General features: G+C 43.9%; 1 protein-coding gene across 2 annotated transcripts in view; it reads left to right on the forward strand.

Annotated features, from left to right (window-relative positions):
• The window catches only part of Usp43 (ubiquitin specific peptidase 43), a 66801-nt gene that overhangs the window by 20216 nt on the left and 31190 nt on the right, over positions 1 to 15395 (forward strand). For both annotated transcript variants that reach the window (XM_038327277.1, XM_038327278.1), the window contains exons 4-8: positions 1519 to 1611; positions 3912 to 4047; positions 7708 to 7843; positions 9845 to 9977; positions 13415 to 13526. In XM_038327277.1, coding sequence (XP_038183205.1) covers positions 1519 to 1611; positions 3912 to 4047; positions 7708 to 7843; positions 9845 to 9977; positions 13415 to 13526 — 610 coding nt within the window. The remainder of the gene's footprint in view (positions 1 to 1518; positions 1612 to 3911; positions 4048 to 7707; positions 7844 to 9844; positions 9978 to 13414; positions 13527 to 15395) is intronic.

Genomic DNA, 15395 nt, shown 5'->3' on the forward strand with positions numbered 1-15395 from the left:
TTTTATCAAAACACTACCTTGATTTTCCTGGGTGAGTTCAGCAGCAGTGTGAGCTGGGGTCAATGTTAAAGAGAAAAGACTGGACACTGGGGTGTGATGTGGTGTAGACAGCATGCCTACATGTGTGCTCCTGCACTACCAGCAAGCAAGGAAACAAAAGGCCATGGGGACTGTTTTCTAAATCACTGCTAACCTTCCGGTAACTTCTCTCTAGATAACTTGTATTCCCGAGGTCTAGCAATGAGCAGATGCTTCAGGTGAATCCATGGATTTATCTTCTCCTATATCATTATTATTGTTGTTGCTATTATTTTTATTGTCATTATTATTTTCTTTGAGATAGTGTCTTGCTATATAGCCTAGGCCAGCCTGGAGCTTTTCCACCCTTCCACCTCAGTTTCTCGAGTGCTAGGATTACATCTGTGAAACACCACATCTGGCTCTTGGGACGCTTTTTAACTTAAGATGCCAGAGACCCTCCTTTCCCTCATTGGAATAAAATCCATGGCAGAAAAACCTAGAAGTCTGGACCTTGAGAAAGTGCTGGTGAGCTAGTGCAAAGGCTCAGAGTAAAGGAACTTGCTGACAAGCCTGGTGACCCGAGTTCCATGCCAGAACCCTCATGGTGGAAGGAGAGTACTGTCTCCCAAAGGCTGCTGTCTGACTTGACGTGCATACCATGGCATGCCCACCTACCCCCTATAAAATAAATAAATGTAATTAAAAAAAATGCTATTTGTGCATTTTGGGGGCTCAGGGAAGCTAAGTACCAAGGATAAAAAGACCCTGAGACCCCTTTGGCTTAAAAGTTGGTATGCAATGCTTTTTTCCATCCTTATATATACTGAGACATGAGACTAAATCTGCTCCTCGCCTCAAAAGGGGAATGTCCTGAAACATAAAATTAAGTATCTGACTTCAGCAAGAATCCACTTGATTTTGTTGTTTGGCACATCCTGGCCTTGAACTTCTGGAGTCTGGTGTTCTTCCAGCGTCTGCATCCACACTCAGCTCCATTATACATTTAAAATGTACAACCCAACGCCATGTATGCTCACGATGCTGGGTAGCCATCCTCTCCTTCTGGCTCCTGAAAACTTTTATCACCCAAAGAGAAGATCTGGTACCCAGGTGTTAGTCACATTCCACTTCCCTTTCTCCCAGCTTCTCTAAACCATCACTTGGCATTGTGTCTCTTTGGCTTTCCTGTATTACATTATTTCATACCAACAATGATACAGTAGGTAGCCCTGTGTGTCTGTGTCTCTCTTGGTACTTGACACGGTACTTTCAAAGTATCAGGGCTCTGTTTCTTTTTTAATGGCTGAGTTGTCTTCCACCGTGTGGATGTACCACATTTTGTTTACCTCTTTTCTATCGCCAGGTAGCTTGGTTGATTCCCCTCTGCCTCTTGTGAACAAGGCTGCAAGGAACATTCACATATAAGTTATGAGCTGAGCACCTCTCTTTCTATTCTTCTGTGTGATGAAGGTTCGTCTCTGTTCTTTGCCCTCACAGATCTTCCTTGACTTGTCCTCACTGCCTGAAGCAAAGCAACACCTTCGATCCTTTCCTGTGTGTGTCCCTTCCCATCCCCTTGCGCCAGACGAGGTACGTGACTGTCCTGAGTGTCTTAGCATGCCTGCTGTACTTGACCCTTCCCTCTTTCCGGGGTACCTTCTGGTTCTCAATCTGCCATGTTTCTCTAGAGACCAGTCCTGCAGTCAGGTGATTCTCAGTACTGAATGGGTAAGTAAAGAGAGAGGAGTGTCCATTCTTTAGCTGAGGAAGGAACATGAACAGGATTCTTGTGCATGTCTATGCTGTGTCCGATTTAGATCATTGGCCCTCTCAGGAGCTGGCACAGGCTCCACCCCCCATCAGACAAGGGCCTCTGTTGCTGCAGGCTCTTCCCCACTGTACCTAAGATCCCCTTCCTTCTTTATAAAGGGACAGGGAATTTTTTATTCGTTCATTCTTTTTAAAGACAGAGACTCATTTCAGTAGCTCAAGCTGGCCATCCTTTTGCCTTAGCTTCCCAAGTGCTGGGTCTATAGGTGTGAGCTACCACATGTGATTATTGGAGAATGATTTCATGAAGGAGCAAAGAAAGAGGAAAAACAGCTTTTTTGGTAAAGATGAGAAGAAAGTGGTGTTGGGATGAGCGAGCAGTGGGCTGCAGTATCCAAAAGCAAGGAACTGGAGGTGCGGTCCCTTTCCTGGAAGCCCATTTTGCCACCAGCGCAGATGGCCAGGCCAGTGTGGTGGAAGGTCGGTGAATCTGATGTAGAGCCAGTCTTGGCATGGAGATGGAGTGCTTATCACTGCGGCCCCACCGTCCTCGGTCCTATCCCTCCTTTGTATTCCTGTGGACATCTTCATGTTTAGGGTCCAGCAGAGCACAAGTCCTCTTCACCAGGCCCACTCCCTCTGCTCAGACCTGCCGTGATCTCTGCCATCAGCGCCACAAGCAGAACTGCCATCTGGTTTTTTTTTTTTTACTTTAAATTTTTTTAATGATTTTTATTGAGGTCTACATTTTTCTCTGCTTCCCTCTCTGCCTCTCCCCTCCACCCTTCAGCTCTTCCTCAAGGTCCCCATGCTTCAAATTTACTCAGGAGATCTTATCTTTTTCTATTTTCTACTTCCCATGTAGATTAGATCTATGTAAGTCTCTCTTAGTGTCCACATTTCTGTCTAAGTTCTCTGGGATTGTGGTTTGTAGGCTGGCTTTCTTTGCTTTATGTTTAAACACCACCTATGAGTGAGTACATATGATAATTGTGTTTCTGGGTCTTGGTTACCTCACTCAAAATGATGTTTTCTAGCTCCATCTATTTTCCTGCAAAATTCAAGATGTTATTTTTTCCTGCTGTGTAGTACTCCATTGTGTAAATGTACCACGTTTTTCTTATCCGTTCATTGATTGAGGGGCTTTTAGGTTGTTTCCAGGTTCTGGCTATGACAAACAATGCTGCAATGAACATAGTTGCGCACATGTCCTTGTGGCCCGATTGAGCATCCTTTGAATATATACCCAAAAGTGGTATTCTTGGGTCTTGAGGAAGATTGTTTCCTAATTTTCTGAGAAATTGCTACACTGACATCCAAAGGGGCTGTACTAGCTTGCATTCCCACCAGAACTGCCATCTTAAGCAGTAATATAGGTCATACCGCCACTGGCAGCCTTGGAAAATGTAGGATTAGACTGAGGACCCTTGGTAGCACGGTGGTTAAACAGTGACCCTGGGGCAGACTTCCCAGGTTCTTACCCTCGCTTATGACTTGGCTAATTACCACAGCATGGCAGACTCCCCCAGGAGTGGCCTCTGAGGGCTGTGGGGGGGAGTGAAAGCAGAGATTGACAAGGGAAATTCTCACTGAGGACAAGTCAGCAATGCAGTTGATTTCTTTTGGAAGGAGCAGCTTGGATGTTTTGTTTTACAAAATACAGGTTGTTTGTTTTGTTTTGTTTTGTTTTTGAGACAGAGTTTCTTTGTGTAGCCTTGACTACACTAGAACTAACTCTGTAGACCAGGATGGCCAGCCTTAAACTCAAGAGATCCACCTGCCTCTGTCTCCCAAGTGCTGGATTAAAGGTGTGCGCCACCCCCGCCCGCCCGGCCTTGGTGTTTGTTTTTTAATCCTTTCTATTTAACTGTTACAGTCATGGGACCAGAGATTTATGCGATTTGGCTTCTACTCAAAACCCTTTTATGTTCAGACCTCTGGAAAAGCAGTTTGTGAGATTTGGCTCTTTTCTGCCACCTATTGGAAGGGTACCTAAAGTGCAAGGACCCAACTAGCAAATTGTGTATAAATGCTGTAGGTCCCCATGGTCCGCGGTGCTGGTGACCGTTTCTGTCACCTTAACGGACATTAAGGATTTGGGCTCCTCTTCTGTTTTCCAGGTTCTTGAGTGTCACTTTGGTCTTCCCCTCCAAGAGCCAGCGGTTCCTGCGGGTTGGCCTGGCTGTGCCGATCCTCAGCACCGTGGCGGCCTTGAGGAAGATGGTTGCTGAGGAAGGAGGCGTCTCTGCAGAGGAGGTGTGCTGGAACTGCTGGGCCTGACCACTGGGAGACAGCATGCTGACTGGGCCAGCCGCCCAGGCTAATGTGTGGTTCCCAGATGACTCAGCATGACTCACTGGCTTCTGTTTGATTAGTTGTCCCCTGGGTGTTTGTGGTGACCTGGCCTTGACATCTCCCTGCATTATTTATCACTCAGGGTGACCGCAAGGGAACACTTTGCCATTCAGAAGGTGACGGCGATTGCCATCCAACAGCAGCTAACCAGTCATACTTACTAAGTGCGGGACATTGTCCTGCAGCTGAGCCCTCTCTCCCTCCCTTCCTGAGATAATAGAGTCTCAGTACATGGTTCTGGCTAGGCTGATACTCCTGTATATAGTTCTCAAAGTGGCCTTAAATTTGCAGCCACCCTTCTGCCTCCGCATCTCCAGTGTTGAGATTATAGGCATGCACCACTGTGCTCAGCTGTGCTCAGCTGACTCCAAGAGTCAGTCCTATCTGCTCTTGTAGAGAAGAAATTACAAAGGTCTTCATCTTGGAAGTGAGGAAAAGGTTCAGAGGGATTAAATGAATGGCCCAAGGTCATATAAACAAGGAGGTGGCTAAGCTGGGGTCTGAATGCATGTGGATTTATGCATCTCTACTTCTGAGAATATCGGCCGGGTACCGAAGGGATGCTCAGTGAGATGCAGACACTGAATGTGATGTGAGAGAAGATGGAAAAGGTGGGGACAGAAACAAGAAAGAAGACTCTGTTTTGTCTTGTTTGTTTGAGACTACCTCACTGTATAGCCCAAGCTGACCTCCTTCCCTCAGCCTCACAAGTACAGGGATGAAAACGTGTGTGCCACTAAGTCTCTCTTCTCCCTCCATCCCTTCTTCCCTTCGTCCCTCCCTCCCTCCCTTCCTTCATGAGGCAGGGTCTCACTCTGTAGTTTAGGCTGGCTGTAGAGCTCACTCTGAAGCCCAGCATGGCCTTACACTCGTGGCGGTTCTCTTCCCTAAGCCTCCTGAGTGCTGGGGGTTACATGTGTGAGCTGCCACGCTCAGCTTGATTTTGCTTTCTGAGGAGTCCTGGTGATGAACTGGCTTAACTGTGCCTGGAAGACCCCTGTGACATGGTGGGATAAAAGTGATCCAATGACAAGCAGCCTGGCAAGACAAGAGCATGCATGAGTTTCCTCGTTGCTGTGACCAAATATGTAGCAGAAGGCAACTTCTGAGAGAAGGAGTTTATTCCTTCTCACAGTGTGAGGGCTACAGCCTGTCCTGGCGGGGAAGGTGTGGTTGTATCCATGTAAGGCAGCTGCTCACACTGCTGTCTGCAGTCAGGAAGCAGAGAGAGATCAATGATGGTGCTCAGCTTGCCTTCTTTGCATTCAGTCTGGCCCCAGGTCACAGAATGGTGCTACTCACATTCATCATGGGTTTTCATCTTCAGCTAAACCTTTCTAGAAACACATTCTTGAGCATTTTCAGGTATGTTTCCATGGTGATCTGAAATCCAGTCGAGTTGACAGTTTAGATGAATGTCGCAGAGGGGCGCCGAGTAGGGTTCTAGCTGTGACTCAGCTGCTCTCTAGCTCTCTGGCTTGGACCCTGCAAGAGGCTGATCAGCCAGAATTCTGTTTAACTATAAAAGTTATGCTTCCCAGATAACCTGGTAGGACCTTTTAAAATTAAACAAACGAAAACACGTGTAACCTTTTTGTTAAGTACTAGTGTACATACGACGTATATATACACCTTACAGTTGTGGCTGTCTGTATTTGTATAACCACCCTGCTTACCAAGGCTTCCACCATTCCACTGGCTGCCTCATGCCTCTACCTCAGGAGCCCTGACCTCCATCTCTACCTGTAGCATTGCTATGAAACTCTCACACGGGGGAAAAAGAATGCATATTTTCCTTGTAAACTCTGGAGTGGAGCTTACGAGATGGCTCAGAAGGTAATGGTGCTTGCCGTCAAGACTGATGACCCGGGTTCGATCTGCCAGAGCCTACATGGAAGGAGAGAACTGACTCTGGAAAGTTGCCTTCTGACTTTTAAACGCATGCTGTGGTTGACCTTACCCTTGCAAAATAAATAAATGTAAAAATGAGTGAACTTTTAAGTGTTCTAGGGAAGGGTGTGTGTGTGTGTGTGTGTGTGTGTGTGTGTGTGTGAAGAGAAAGAGGGAGAGCACTTTCGGAGAATTGACAGTAACGAAAGGGTCAAAAGGGACAGTCTGGTAGAGGCAGAGGTTGAGTGGCAGCGAGACTGTCAGCAGTGTGAAGCACCAGATGCTTTGCGAGGGGGATGGGACTCACATGATGTCAGTACAGCATGGACAGACTGACTGGAGCTTAAGCATCCCTATTGATGTTTTGGTTTCTTTGATTGGCATGTTTGTGTATGGGAATGGAAGTATCTGGATGCATTTATTCTATATCTTGTGATTTGGGATACATATATTAATTTATTTTTTATTTACCAAAGCCAGTGTGAATAATGAGCAAAACCTAATGTTAAAAATTCTCGAAATGACACAGAGATCTTGGATTTGCTTCAATTCCCTTACACCTTTTTGGTTTAGATATTAGTGCAGATAGAAGCCAGGTATTGGTGTTGCATGCCTATAATCCAGCATTTGAGCGGCTGAGGCAGGAGGATTGTTGTAGGTTCCAGGTCAGGCCAGCTGAGGACATGTACTCAGGGCTTGTCTTGACTCTGACCCTGACCTGACCCCCTCAAAAATAAATTATTGTAGATAGTAAGATAATATTTATTATTGTTCTATAATATATATTTCCCCTCCCCTTACTTTAGTTAAATATAGTTTTATTTGGTCTTATGGTTTAAATGTAGAATAAAGATTTATACTTAATGTGTACTATTTTCCTTGATTCGTTTCTTTTTTATAACTCAATTATTTTCTGATTCAGCTTTTTTTTTTAAAGCCTGAACTATATCTTTTGTAAGGGAACTTTCCAGCCAGTATGTCTCAAAGGGGCTCTATGCTATGTGTATACTGAGGTGCTGAATTGGTTTCTGGGGCAGCCAGGTCTCTTTTCTGTAGTGTAAAACCACATGCTTCTTCCTGTGTTCCATGAACTTGTTTTTCAGGCATGACATTGTATGAGAAAAGTTAGTAACCCCATATCTAGTCCCTCTTAATTGAACACTGTTCATGAAAAACACTTTATCCAAAGTGCTTTTTTTCTACTTGTGCTGTGGTAGGTTAGCTAGGTATAAAACTTTAGGGTTTGTGTGTGTGTGTGTGTGTGTGTGTGTGTGGTTGCAGTTAAGATGTCTGTGGTTAATCTATTATGTTTGCTATATTTTATGATTTAAATATGTAGGCTCTTGGAAGGAAAGAAGAAATGAGTTTTAAGACTGCGTTGTTTATTTTTTAAGCTTTATCTTTATTGTGTGTGTGAGTGTGTGTGTGTGTGTGTGTGTGTACACGCGTGCACATATATGGAGTCTAGAGGACACCTTGCAGGATTCAGTTCCCTCCTTCCATCATGTGGGTTCAAACAGGCTCAAACAGGCTCAAACAGGATCAAACAGGCTCAAACAGTTCATTAGGTTTGGCAACATGTACCTTTCCCCACTGAGCCATCTTGCTGGCCCTCTTTTTGGATTCTTATCTGTTGGGTTCTTTTTGAGAAAATGATCCTTCTCATTTCAGGTGATCTTGGTTGAACTGTATCCCAATGGATTCCAGCGGTCATTCTTTGATGAAGAGGACCTGAATACCATTGCAGAGGGTGATAACGTGTATGCTTTCCAAGTCCCTCCCTTTCCCGGTCCAGTGACGCTCTCAGGTACAGTGTGCCTGGAATAATTTGTTTTGTGTGAGTTATAGGTTTGAGGGGGTCTTCTCGGGGTGCGGAGACTGCTGATCTTTAGCTTTAACATTCCGAATTGTTAGGCTCATTTCCTCTGTTATTTGATCTACAGATGATAGATATTAAAATCTCAGGGAGTATTAGAATTACAAGGAAGGCTACTTAAAGCAGATTTCTGGGCCCCTTATTCAGAGTTTCTGATTTAAAGATCTGAGGGGGATGCTTGAATATCTGCATGTCTATCACTGGAGCTCAAAAACCTGCCTGTCAATCACGTTTCCTGAAGATGCTGAATATGCAGGTCCTGGGACCATTCTCTGGGAACCACTCACTGCTTAGCAGGAGGTCCTGGTGTCATCTTTGTCTCAGGACTGCTACAATTCTCAGTCCTTATCAGATTTCTACCAGTTGAGCTGTAGATAGGCAAAGAGATCAGACAGGCACACAGACAGACAGACAGACACATACACACATGTACACATGCACACACACACACACACACACACACAGCTGTTGCCGATAGCAGTTCTTATTTCCCAATGCTTGTAATTTTTCTGAACCTCTAACTGGTGAACGTGGTCATTTTCTTTTTCAGCTGACTTTCATTGTACATCAGTGTACATTTTAACACAATTAGCTAATTTAGAAGGCCATGTTTTAAAACCCCATTGCAGCATGCAGCTATCATAGGAAGGCAGCTTGTTTGTTTCTCAACTGCCTGGCAGCTCAGACCCAAAATAATCACATAGAAACTATACTATTTGCAATACTGTTTGGCCAATAGCTTAAGCATATTTCTGACTAGCTCACATCTTTTAAGTTAATCCATCTCCATTAATCTGTGAATTGCCATGTGGCTGTGGCAGAATTTCATCATGTCTGTCTCTGGCGGCAGCTCCATGGCTTCTCCCTGACTCCACCTTCTATCTCCCAGCATTCAGTTTAGTTTTCCCTAGCTCTGATCTGTCCTGCTTTAGGCTCAAAACAGTTTCTTTACTAACCAGTGGTATTCACAGCATACAGAGGGGGAATCCCACATCATGCAGCAGCCTTCACTTACTGGCAGATTCCCTTTTTTGAGTTTCTGTTACCTACACCCCTATGCTCTAAAAACATTAAAAGAAAAATTTTGGAAATATCCGTTGCTAATGTGTGTGTATCTGTTTTGAGGTAGTAGGGAATGGAACCTGGGGATTTATGCATGCTTGTCAAATAGTCACTCCACCACTGAGCTATGCCCCAGCCTCACAACTAATGGATATTAAATAACCTTTAGGATAGTAACTTATTATCCTATTTTATTGTTTTTTGTTATTATTCTCTTATTATATCTAACTTACAAATGAATATATATCATAGGTAAGAATGGCAGGAAAAAGCATAGGGTTGGTAATGTGAGTGGCAGCTGCCACAGCTCAGACGAATCCTGTGCTCTGAGCATTTGATTTGTCCTGAGGTAGCCTAGGCAGTGAGCTGTGGGAAGCAGATGTTTTGATGTTCTCTGAGTCAACAGGAGAATTCTGGGCTGCATAATCCAGAACAAAACACTGATTGACCTTGACTGTTTTGCAACCCAGGGAAATAAGCTCTAACTTCACATTCAGTCATGGGTGACACATGTTTTCCTTGAAAAAAAAATCAGTATTTCAGAATTGACAGGAACAAGAGACTAGCTCAGGTCCTCTCCTTTGTCTCTCGTAGTGGGTGCTCTAAGGTTCTTTTGGATGAACACATAAAAACAACCCAAGTAATTTTGGGGTATTTTCCAGATTCCTTTTGCAAATTGCTACTTAAATCCTGGTTCATCTTTTAAAATCATTGACTGACTACAGCCACAAAATCATATCATATGTATATGTATTGTATATGCCAGATGCCAACAGACTCAATGCTGAGAGCCTCACCATCTCCCTTCAGAGTCCCCTAGTGTCGTTCCCCCGTGGTGAATAGATGCTCTGGTGTCATTCTCTCCTCCAGCTCATCCATCTGGTCTGTCAGTGTCACCGCGCTTGGCAGTCCGTGACAGCCAGCGGTTCTCGAAGCCTCCCCATGGTGAGAGGGTGCTCATCCTCTTCTGTAACCTGGTAGGGTCAGGGCAGCAGGCAAGCAGGTATGTGAGTCTCTTTCCTATTGTCATGTGATGAGTGGGGTTCCTCCCTCCCTTTCTCCCTCCCTCCCTCCCTCCCTTTCTCTCCTTCTTCATCTCATGTAGCCCAGGCTGGTCTTTTTTTTTTTCTTTTTTTGGTTTTTCGAGACAGGGTTTCTCTGCAGCTTTTTTAGAGCCTGGCCTGGAACTAGCTCTTGTAGACCAGGCTGGTCTTAAACTCACAATGTACCCAAGATTGACTTAGAACTTCTGATCTTCATGTCTCTATTGCGCCGGTACTGGGATTACAGTGGTAGATCACTGTATTGAGCTCTATCCTTGGATTCTACCTAGAATAATTTTAACTGGATAAAGTTAAGTATCTATTCCCAGTGTTAATAAAGCAGAAGATGAGAGAACAGTGCTTCTGAGCTAGTGGATTAGCTATAATTGCCTTGAGCAGATGTCTGACACCATCCTTAATTAAACATCAGAGGCTTGCTGTTAATTGCAGGAGAAACTGATTGCTCACACCACTATTTTACATTGTGTCACGAGGTTCTAGCAGCAGCCACACAGTGCAGAAAACTGGCTACAAGAGGCAAGTGAGCCGTGGCCAGGCACACCTGTAATCTCAGTCAGGAGGCTGAGGCAGGAGGATTGTGAGTTCAGCCTGGGCTACATAGTAGACCCATCCCTGGGGGAGGAAAAGGGTGGTAGAAGTAGAGATAAAAACCCCACTGTTTGTTGTTTGGTTGTCTGTCTAGAAGACATGAGCTAGAAAGTGATTCAAACTAATTAAAGGGTCAAGAAAGTGATTGGTTATATTACAAATATTTAAAAAATAGACAACTTTCTAATATAATCAGATAAAGTGTTTTGAAGGAAGCTGTGGCTGTTTGGAGTGATGGCTATTACCCTGATTTGTTCGCTCTACAATGTATGCATGTATTGAAACATTGCATTGTGCCCTACACATACGTTTATTTATCATCGGCCAACTAAAATGCAAACATTCTGGGGGCTTGAGGGATGGCTCATTGGTTAAGAGCACTTGCTGCTCTTGAAGAGGACCCAGTTTTGTTCCCAACATCCCCGGTGGCTCACAACCATTCATAGATCCACTTCAAGGGGATCTGATATCCTCTTCTGGCCTATACAGAAACTGGGCATGCATGCTGTACACGTACATGCATCCAGGCAAAATATTCATACACACAAAATAAAATAAGAAATCTTTATAAAGAGAGAGAGAGATAGATGGGGGTGGGGGATGGAGAGAGAACTCCAGTATGGCTCAGTGATACAGTGTGTGCTTCGTGTATACAAGGCCCTGGAACCAGCCTCCAGCACTACACAAGCAATAAAAAACAAAACAAAAACGAAGTGTGAGCCGGGCGGTGGTGGCGCACGCCTTTAATCCCAGCACTCGGGAGGCAGAGGCAGGCGGATCTCTGTGAGTTCGAGACCAGCCTGGTCTACAAGAGCTAGTTCCAGGATAGGCTTCAAAGCTACAGAGAAACCCTGTCTCGAAAAACCAAAAAAAAAAAAAAAAAAAAAAAAAAAAAAAAAAAAAAAAAACGAAGTGTGATTCTAGTGAGGTAGGTTTAGGTTGATAAAATAGTTCTAAAAATGTATCTGGGATCTTAAGGTAGTAGGAATAACCGGAAAATACTGGGGAGGAGGGAGCGGAGGATGAGAGATGGTAGCAGCCACACTGACACTGCTGCTGATGTTGGTTTTTTTTTTTTTTTTTGAGACTGAGGTCTTACTCTTTAGCCCAGGCTGGTCTTGAACTCCCTGTGTAGCTCAGGCTGGCCTCACACTCATGATCCTCTGCCTCAGTCTCCTAGTCCCTAGAATCATGGGTTTGTAGTGTGATAGTCAGGTCAATGAAATTTTAATTGTTAAAATATTATGATATGGGTAAAAGAATATGAAAATAATCGACAGAACGGAATAGGCCAAAGTATCTTTAGGTATTTACTATTTGATAAAATGGCATCTATTTCATAGTCCTAGGGATGGGTACATTATCCAATTATGGCTGAGCAAATCACTTCTTTTTGTTTTAAATCATTCCTTCCTCTTGTCATAATTTGTACATATAAATTCCAAATTAATTAAAAGGGTAATCACAGAAAAAAATTGCCACAAACTACCAGAAAAGCAGTGTAGGTGGCATGCTCCCCTGACTGAGTCTCTTTTTCTCAACAAAGCCAACAAAACAGAAAACCACCACGGAATATTTATGTCTTGGAGTAGAAGGAGACCCCTTTTGAAGCACATAAAACAAGGGACCATGAAGGAAAAGGCTTATGCTTTAAATAAATTTAACATTTTAATCTGAAACCAAATGTAAAACCTTAAAGGCAAAAGAAAATGAGGGAAAATACATATGCCCCATGAGAGGTGAAGAGTCACATACATCATAGGAAACCTCGCTCTCCTGCAAAGGAGTTAGCATGTCTCGTACGTAGTAAAATAAGTTCACTGGATATGCATAGGGTAAAAGATTCAGTGTCATTGGCAAGGCGAGAATTCTTACTGCAGTGGTGAGATTCTATTCCTAGCCCTTCAGATTGCTAAGGAAAATCTGAACTACTCATTCTGAACAAGAATGAAGCAACTTATGGGACAAGATGGTAAAAACAAAACAGCAGCAACAAAAACCAAACAAACAAAAAACCCAAACCAAACAACCCAGCTCTTTATCCGGGGACCTGAATAAAGGTGTTTGCTTCCCTAGTGGACTGACTTGGCCTTTTTGTAGGACAGTTTGGAGGTCAAGTAGCATTGGCTTTGCCTTTCTGCTCATAGAATCTCCATCCTAGAAGAACATGGAGCTGAGGGTCTGTGCCTAGGCTGTGTGTAGTTCCTGCTGTAAGCAGCAATGTTTAATAACAAACTGAAAGCAACTCAAACTGCATAACAACACAGGCCAGGTTGATGAGCTGACCCGTCCATTCAGTGGCCACGCGGGGCGCCCTTCCCCATCCAGACAGGTTCCCTCTGTGATGCTCAGTTTTAGCAATGTTGATTCAGTGGTTTCTCATTATTCAGTCAGATCGTCCCACAGCCAGGGTAAGGGTGACTGTGCCAGAGCAGGGGGCCATGGGTATATCCTGTGCTCACTGCCAAGCCCACTGCTGGACTTTCAGTGGGTTGGGATATGGGAAACTTCCCAGTAATGGGAATATTCCTGAGATAGGACAGTGTGTTATATGGATGCTTTGCTCTGGCTCCCCTGCACTGTGCTGTGGGAGCCTGTCCCTTGGAACCGTCTGCAAGGCAGCAGCTTATGTGTGTAATGTATAAGCAACTGGCAACTCCATGTAGGCCTTGGCTCCTAACCGTTCACTAATCCGTTGGAGAGGAACCAGAGCGAAGCAAACATACATGACTCTTGTTGAATTTCCCTCTGCAGAAATAACTTATTACTTACTTCCTTACATTTTCAGGTTTGGGCCACCGTTCCTGATACGGGAAGACAGAACCATATCCTGGGCCCAGCTACAACAGTGTATTCTCAGCAAGGTTCGGTGCCTCATGAGGAGTGAAGTCCCTGCACAGGTCTGTGTGTGAGTTCAAGAAGTGTGTGTGTGTGTGTGTGTGTGCGCGCGCGCGGACACGCGCACAGTTTGTGTGCAAGGATGTGTGGCTTCTGATGTTTTCATCTCTCACATTAGGAGACACTTTCACAACCATCACTGAAATAAAGCATTTGCGTTGTTATTCTCAGCTCCGTGTTTTTGTGGCTTTCCATAGTTTTCGCTAGTTGTAGCTTACATATATAGATCGAAATTTGAAGATAATTGTTAAAATTTTCTTTTCTCCTCCCCTCCCCAACCTTCTTTCTTGAGACAAGGTCTTTCTCTGCTGTCCAGGTTGACCTTGAATTTGTGACAGTCCTCCTGCCTCAACCTCCTCGAGGGCTGAGGTTACAGGCACAAGTTACACCTGGCTTGAGATAGAATTTCTTTTTTTTTCTTTGTTTTTATTTTAAAAATTAAAATTACATTTATTCATTCATTCATTTATTCATTTGTTGCGTGTGTTTGTGTGCCTGTTTGTGCCGTGAGACCCTTGTGGGTGTCGAAGGCCTCTGTTGTTTCTCTTCTTCTACCTGTGAGTCTGGAAGGTATTGAACTCAGATTGTCAGGCTTGGAAGCGATGCCTTTGCCTGCTGAGCCCCTTGACATGTAATTTCTGTGGAAAATGAATTGTTGTTGATGATGATTTCCACGAGTGAAGATCTAGATGAGAAAATAATTTTGTTTTAAGAAACCGAGTTTAAAAATTCAAGGAAAAATACTTTCTTGTCTTGCTCCAAAAACATTTAAAAGCTTAAAAACTCACTGACTTCCACCATAAAAACATTGGTTTTTCACTTCAGTGTCTTGAACTGCTCTGGCAGGGAAGTGTTGGAATTTTCAGGGTTGCATCAGTAGTCTTGAAAATCTTGTTTTAGAAACTGTGTAATAAGAGCCTTTTAATGGGGTTATACCAAATTATTTCATAGATAATCTGCCACATGGCTATTTCTTTCTCTCAAAGACAGCCTCATACATTTGATTTAGGGTTCATACCAAAGAGCCACTTATTAAAGACCTTCACTATATTTGTCCAAACTTTTATGTCTAAAGGATTTTGTTCCTTATACCACAGAGCCGGAATTAGAAGCTAGCTTCTCCACAAGTAGGTCAGGCTCTCTAGTAATAGTGGTAGCTATCCCCCAGACTGCGCTAGGGATTGTTGAAAGGGGGTGAAACCACTTTCATGTGGGCATTGATTCCAGCTGCCTCCCCCTTCCCCAGCTACCCTTGCTCCTTGTTCCTTGTATGTCGCATGCATATACTTTTGCTTCTGTGCCCTACAGTCTTTCAATGCTAGAAACTAATCAAGCCATCCGTGAGGCTAGTCTAATTCAAGTGCATACAGCCTCAGCCCGGCCCTGGGTCCTTTTCCTTGTTGGTAAATGTGCAGCTGGGCATGATCTGCTCCAGGAATCACGTGCTCAGAATGCTTATGCTCTCAGGATAGCCCTCCTCCTTAATCCATACTCTGTTTTAAAATTTTATGATTTATTTATTTATGTATATGTGTGTGCCTCCTTATCTGTATTTACACCACACATGTGCACTGCATGGGGAGGCCAGAAGAGGGAATCGTATCCCCTGCACTGGAGTTCCAGGTAGTTGTGAGCTGTCTCATGTGGGTGCTGGGAATTGAATCTAGATCCTATGCAAGAGCAGCAACTGCTCTTAATCACTGAGCCATCTCTCCATCCCCCATCCTTAATCCTCTTAATGCTGTATTAAAGATTGGCTCCACGAGGCAATAATTTGAAAAGAATGTATTCAGAGTTCTCAAAACGGAGCTGAAGAGATTAAGCGTAGTGAACATACATTGAAGGCTCTAAGACGAATCTGTTTAGCCTAG

The sequence above is a fragment of the Arvicola amphibius genome, chromosome 4 (genome assembly GCF_903992535.2).
Source record: "Arvicola amphibius chromosome 4, mArvAmp1.2, whole genome shotgun sequence".
Lineage (NCBI taxonomy): Eukaryota > Metazoa > Chordata > Mammalia > Rodentia > Cricetidae > Arvicola > Arvicola amphibius.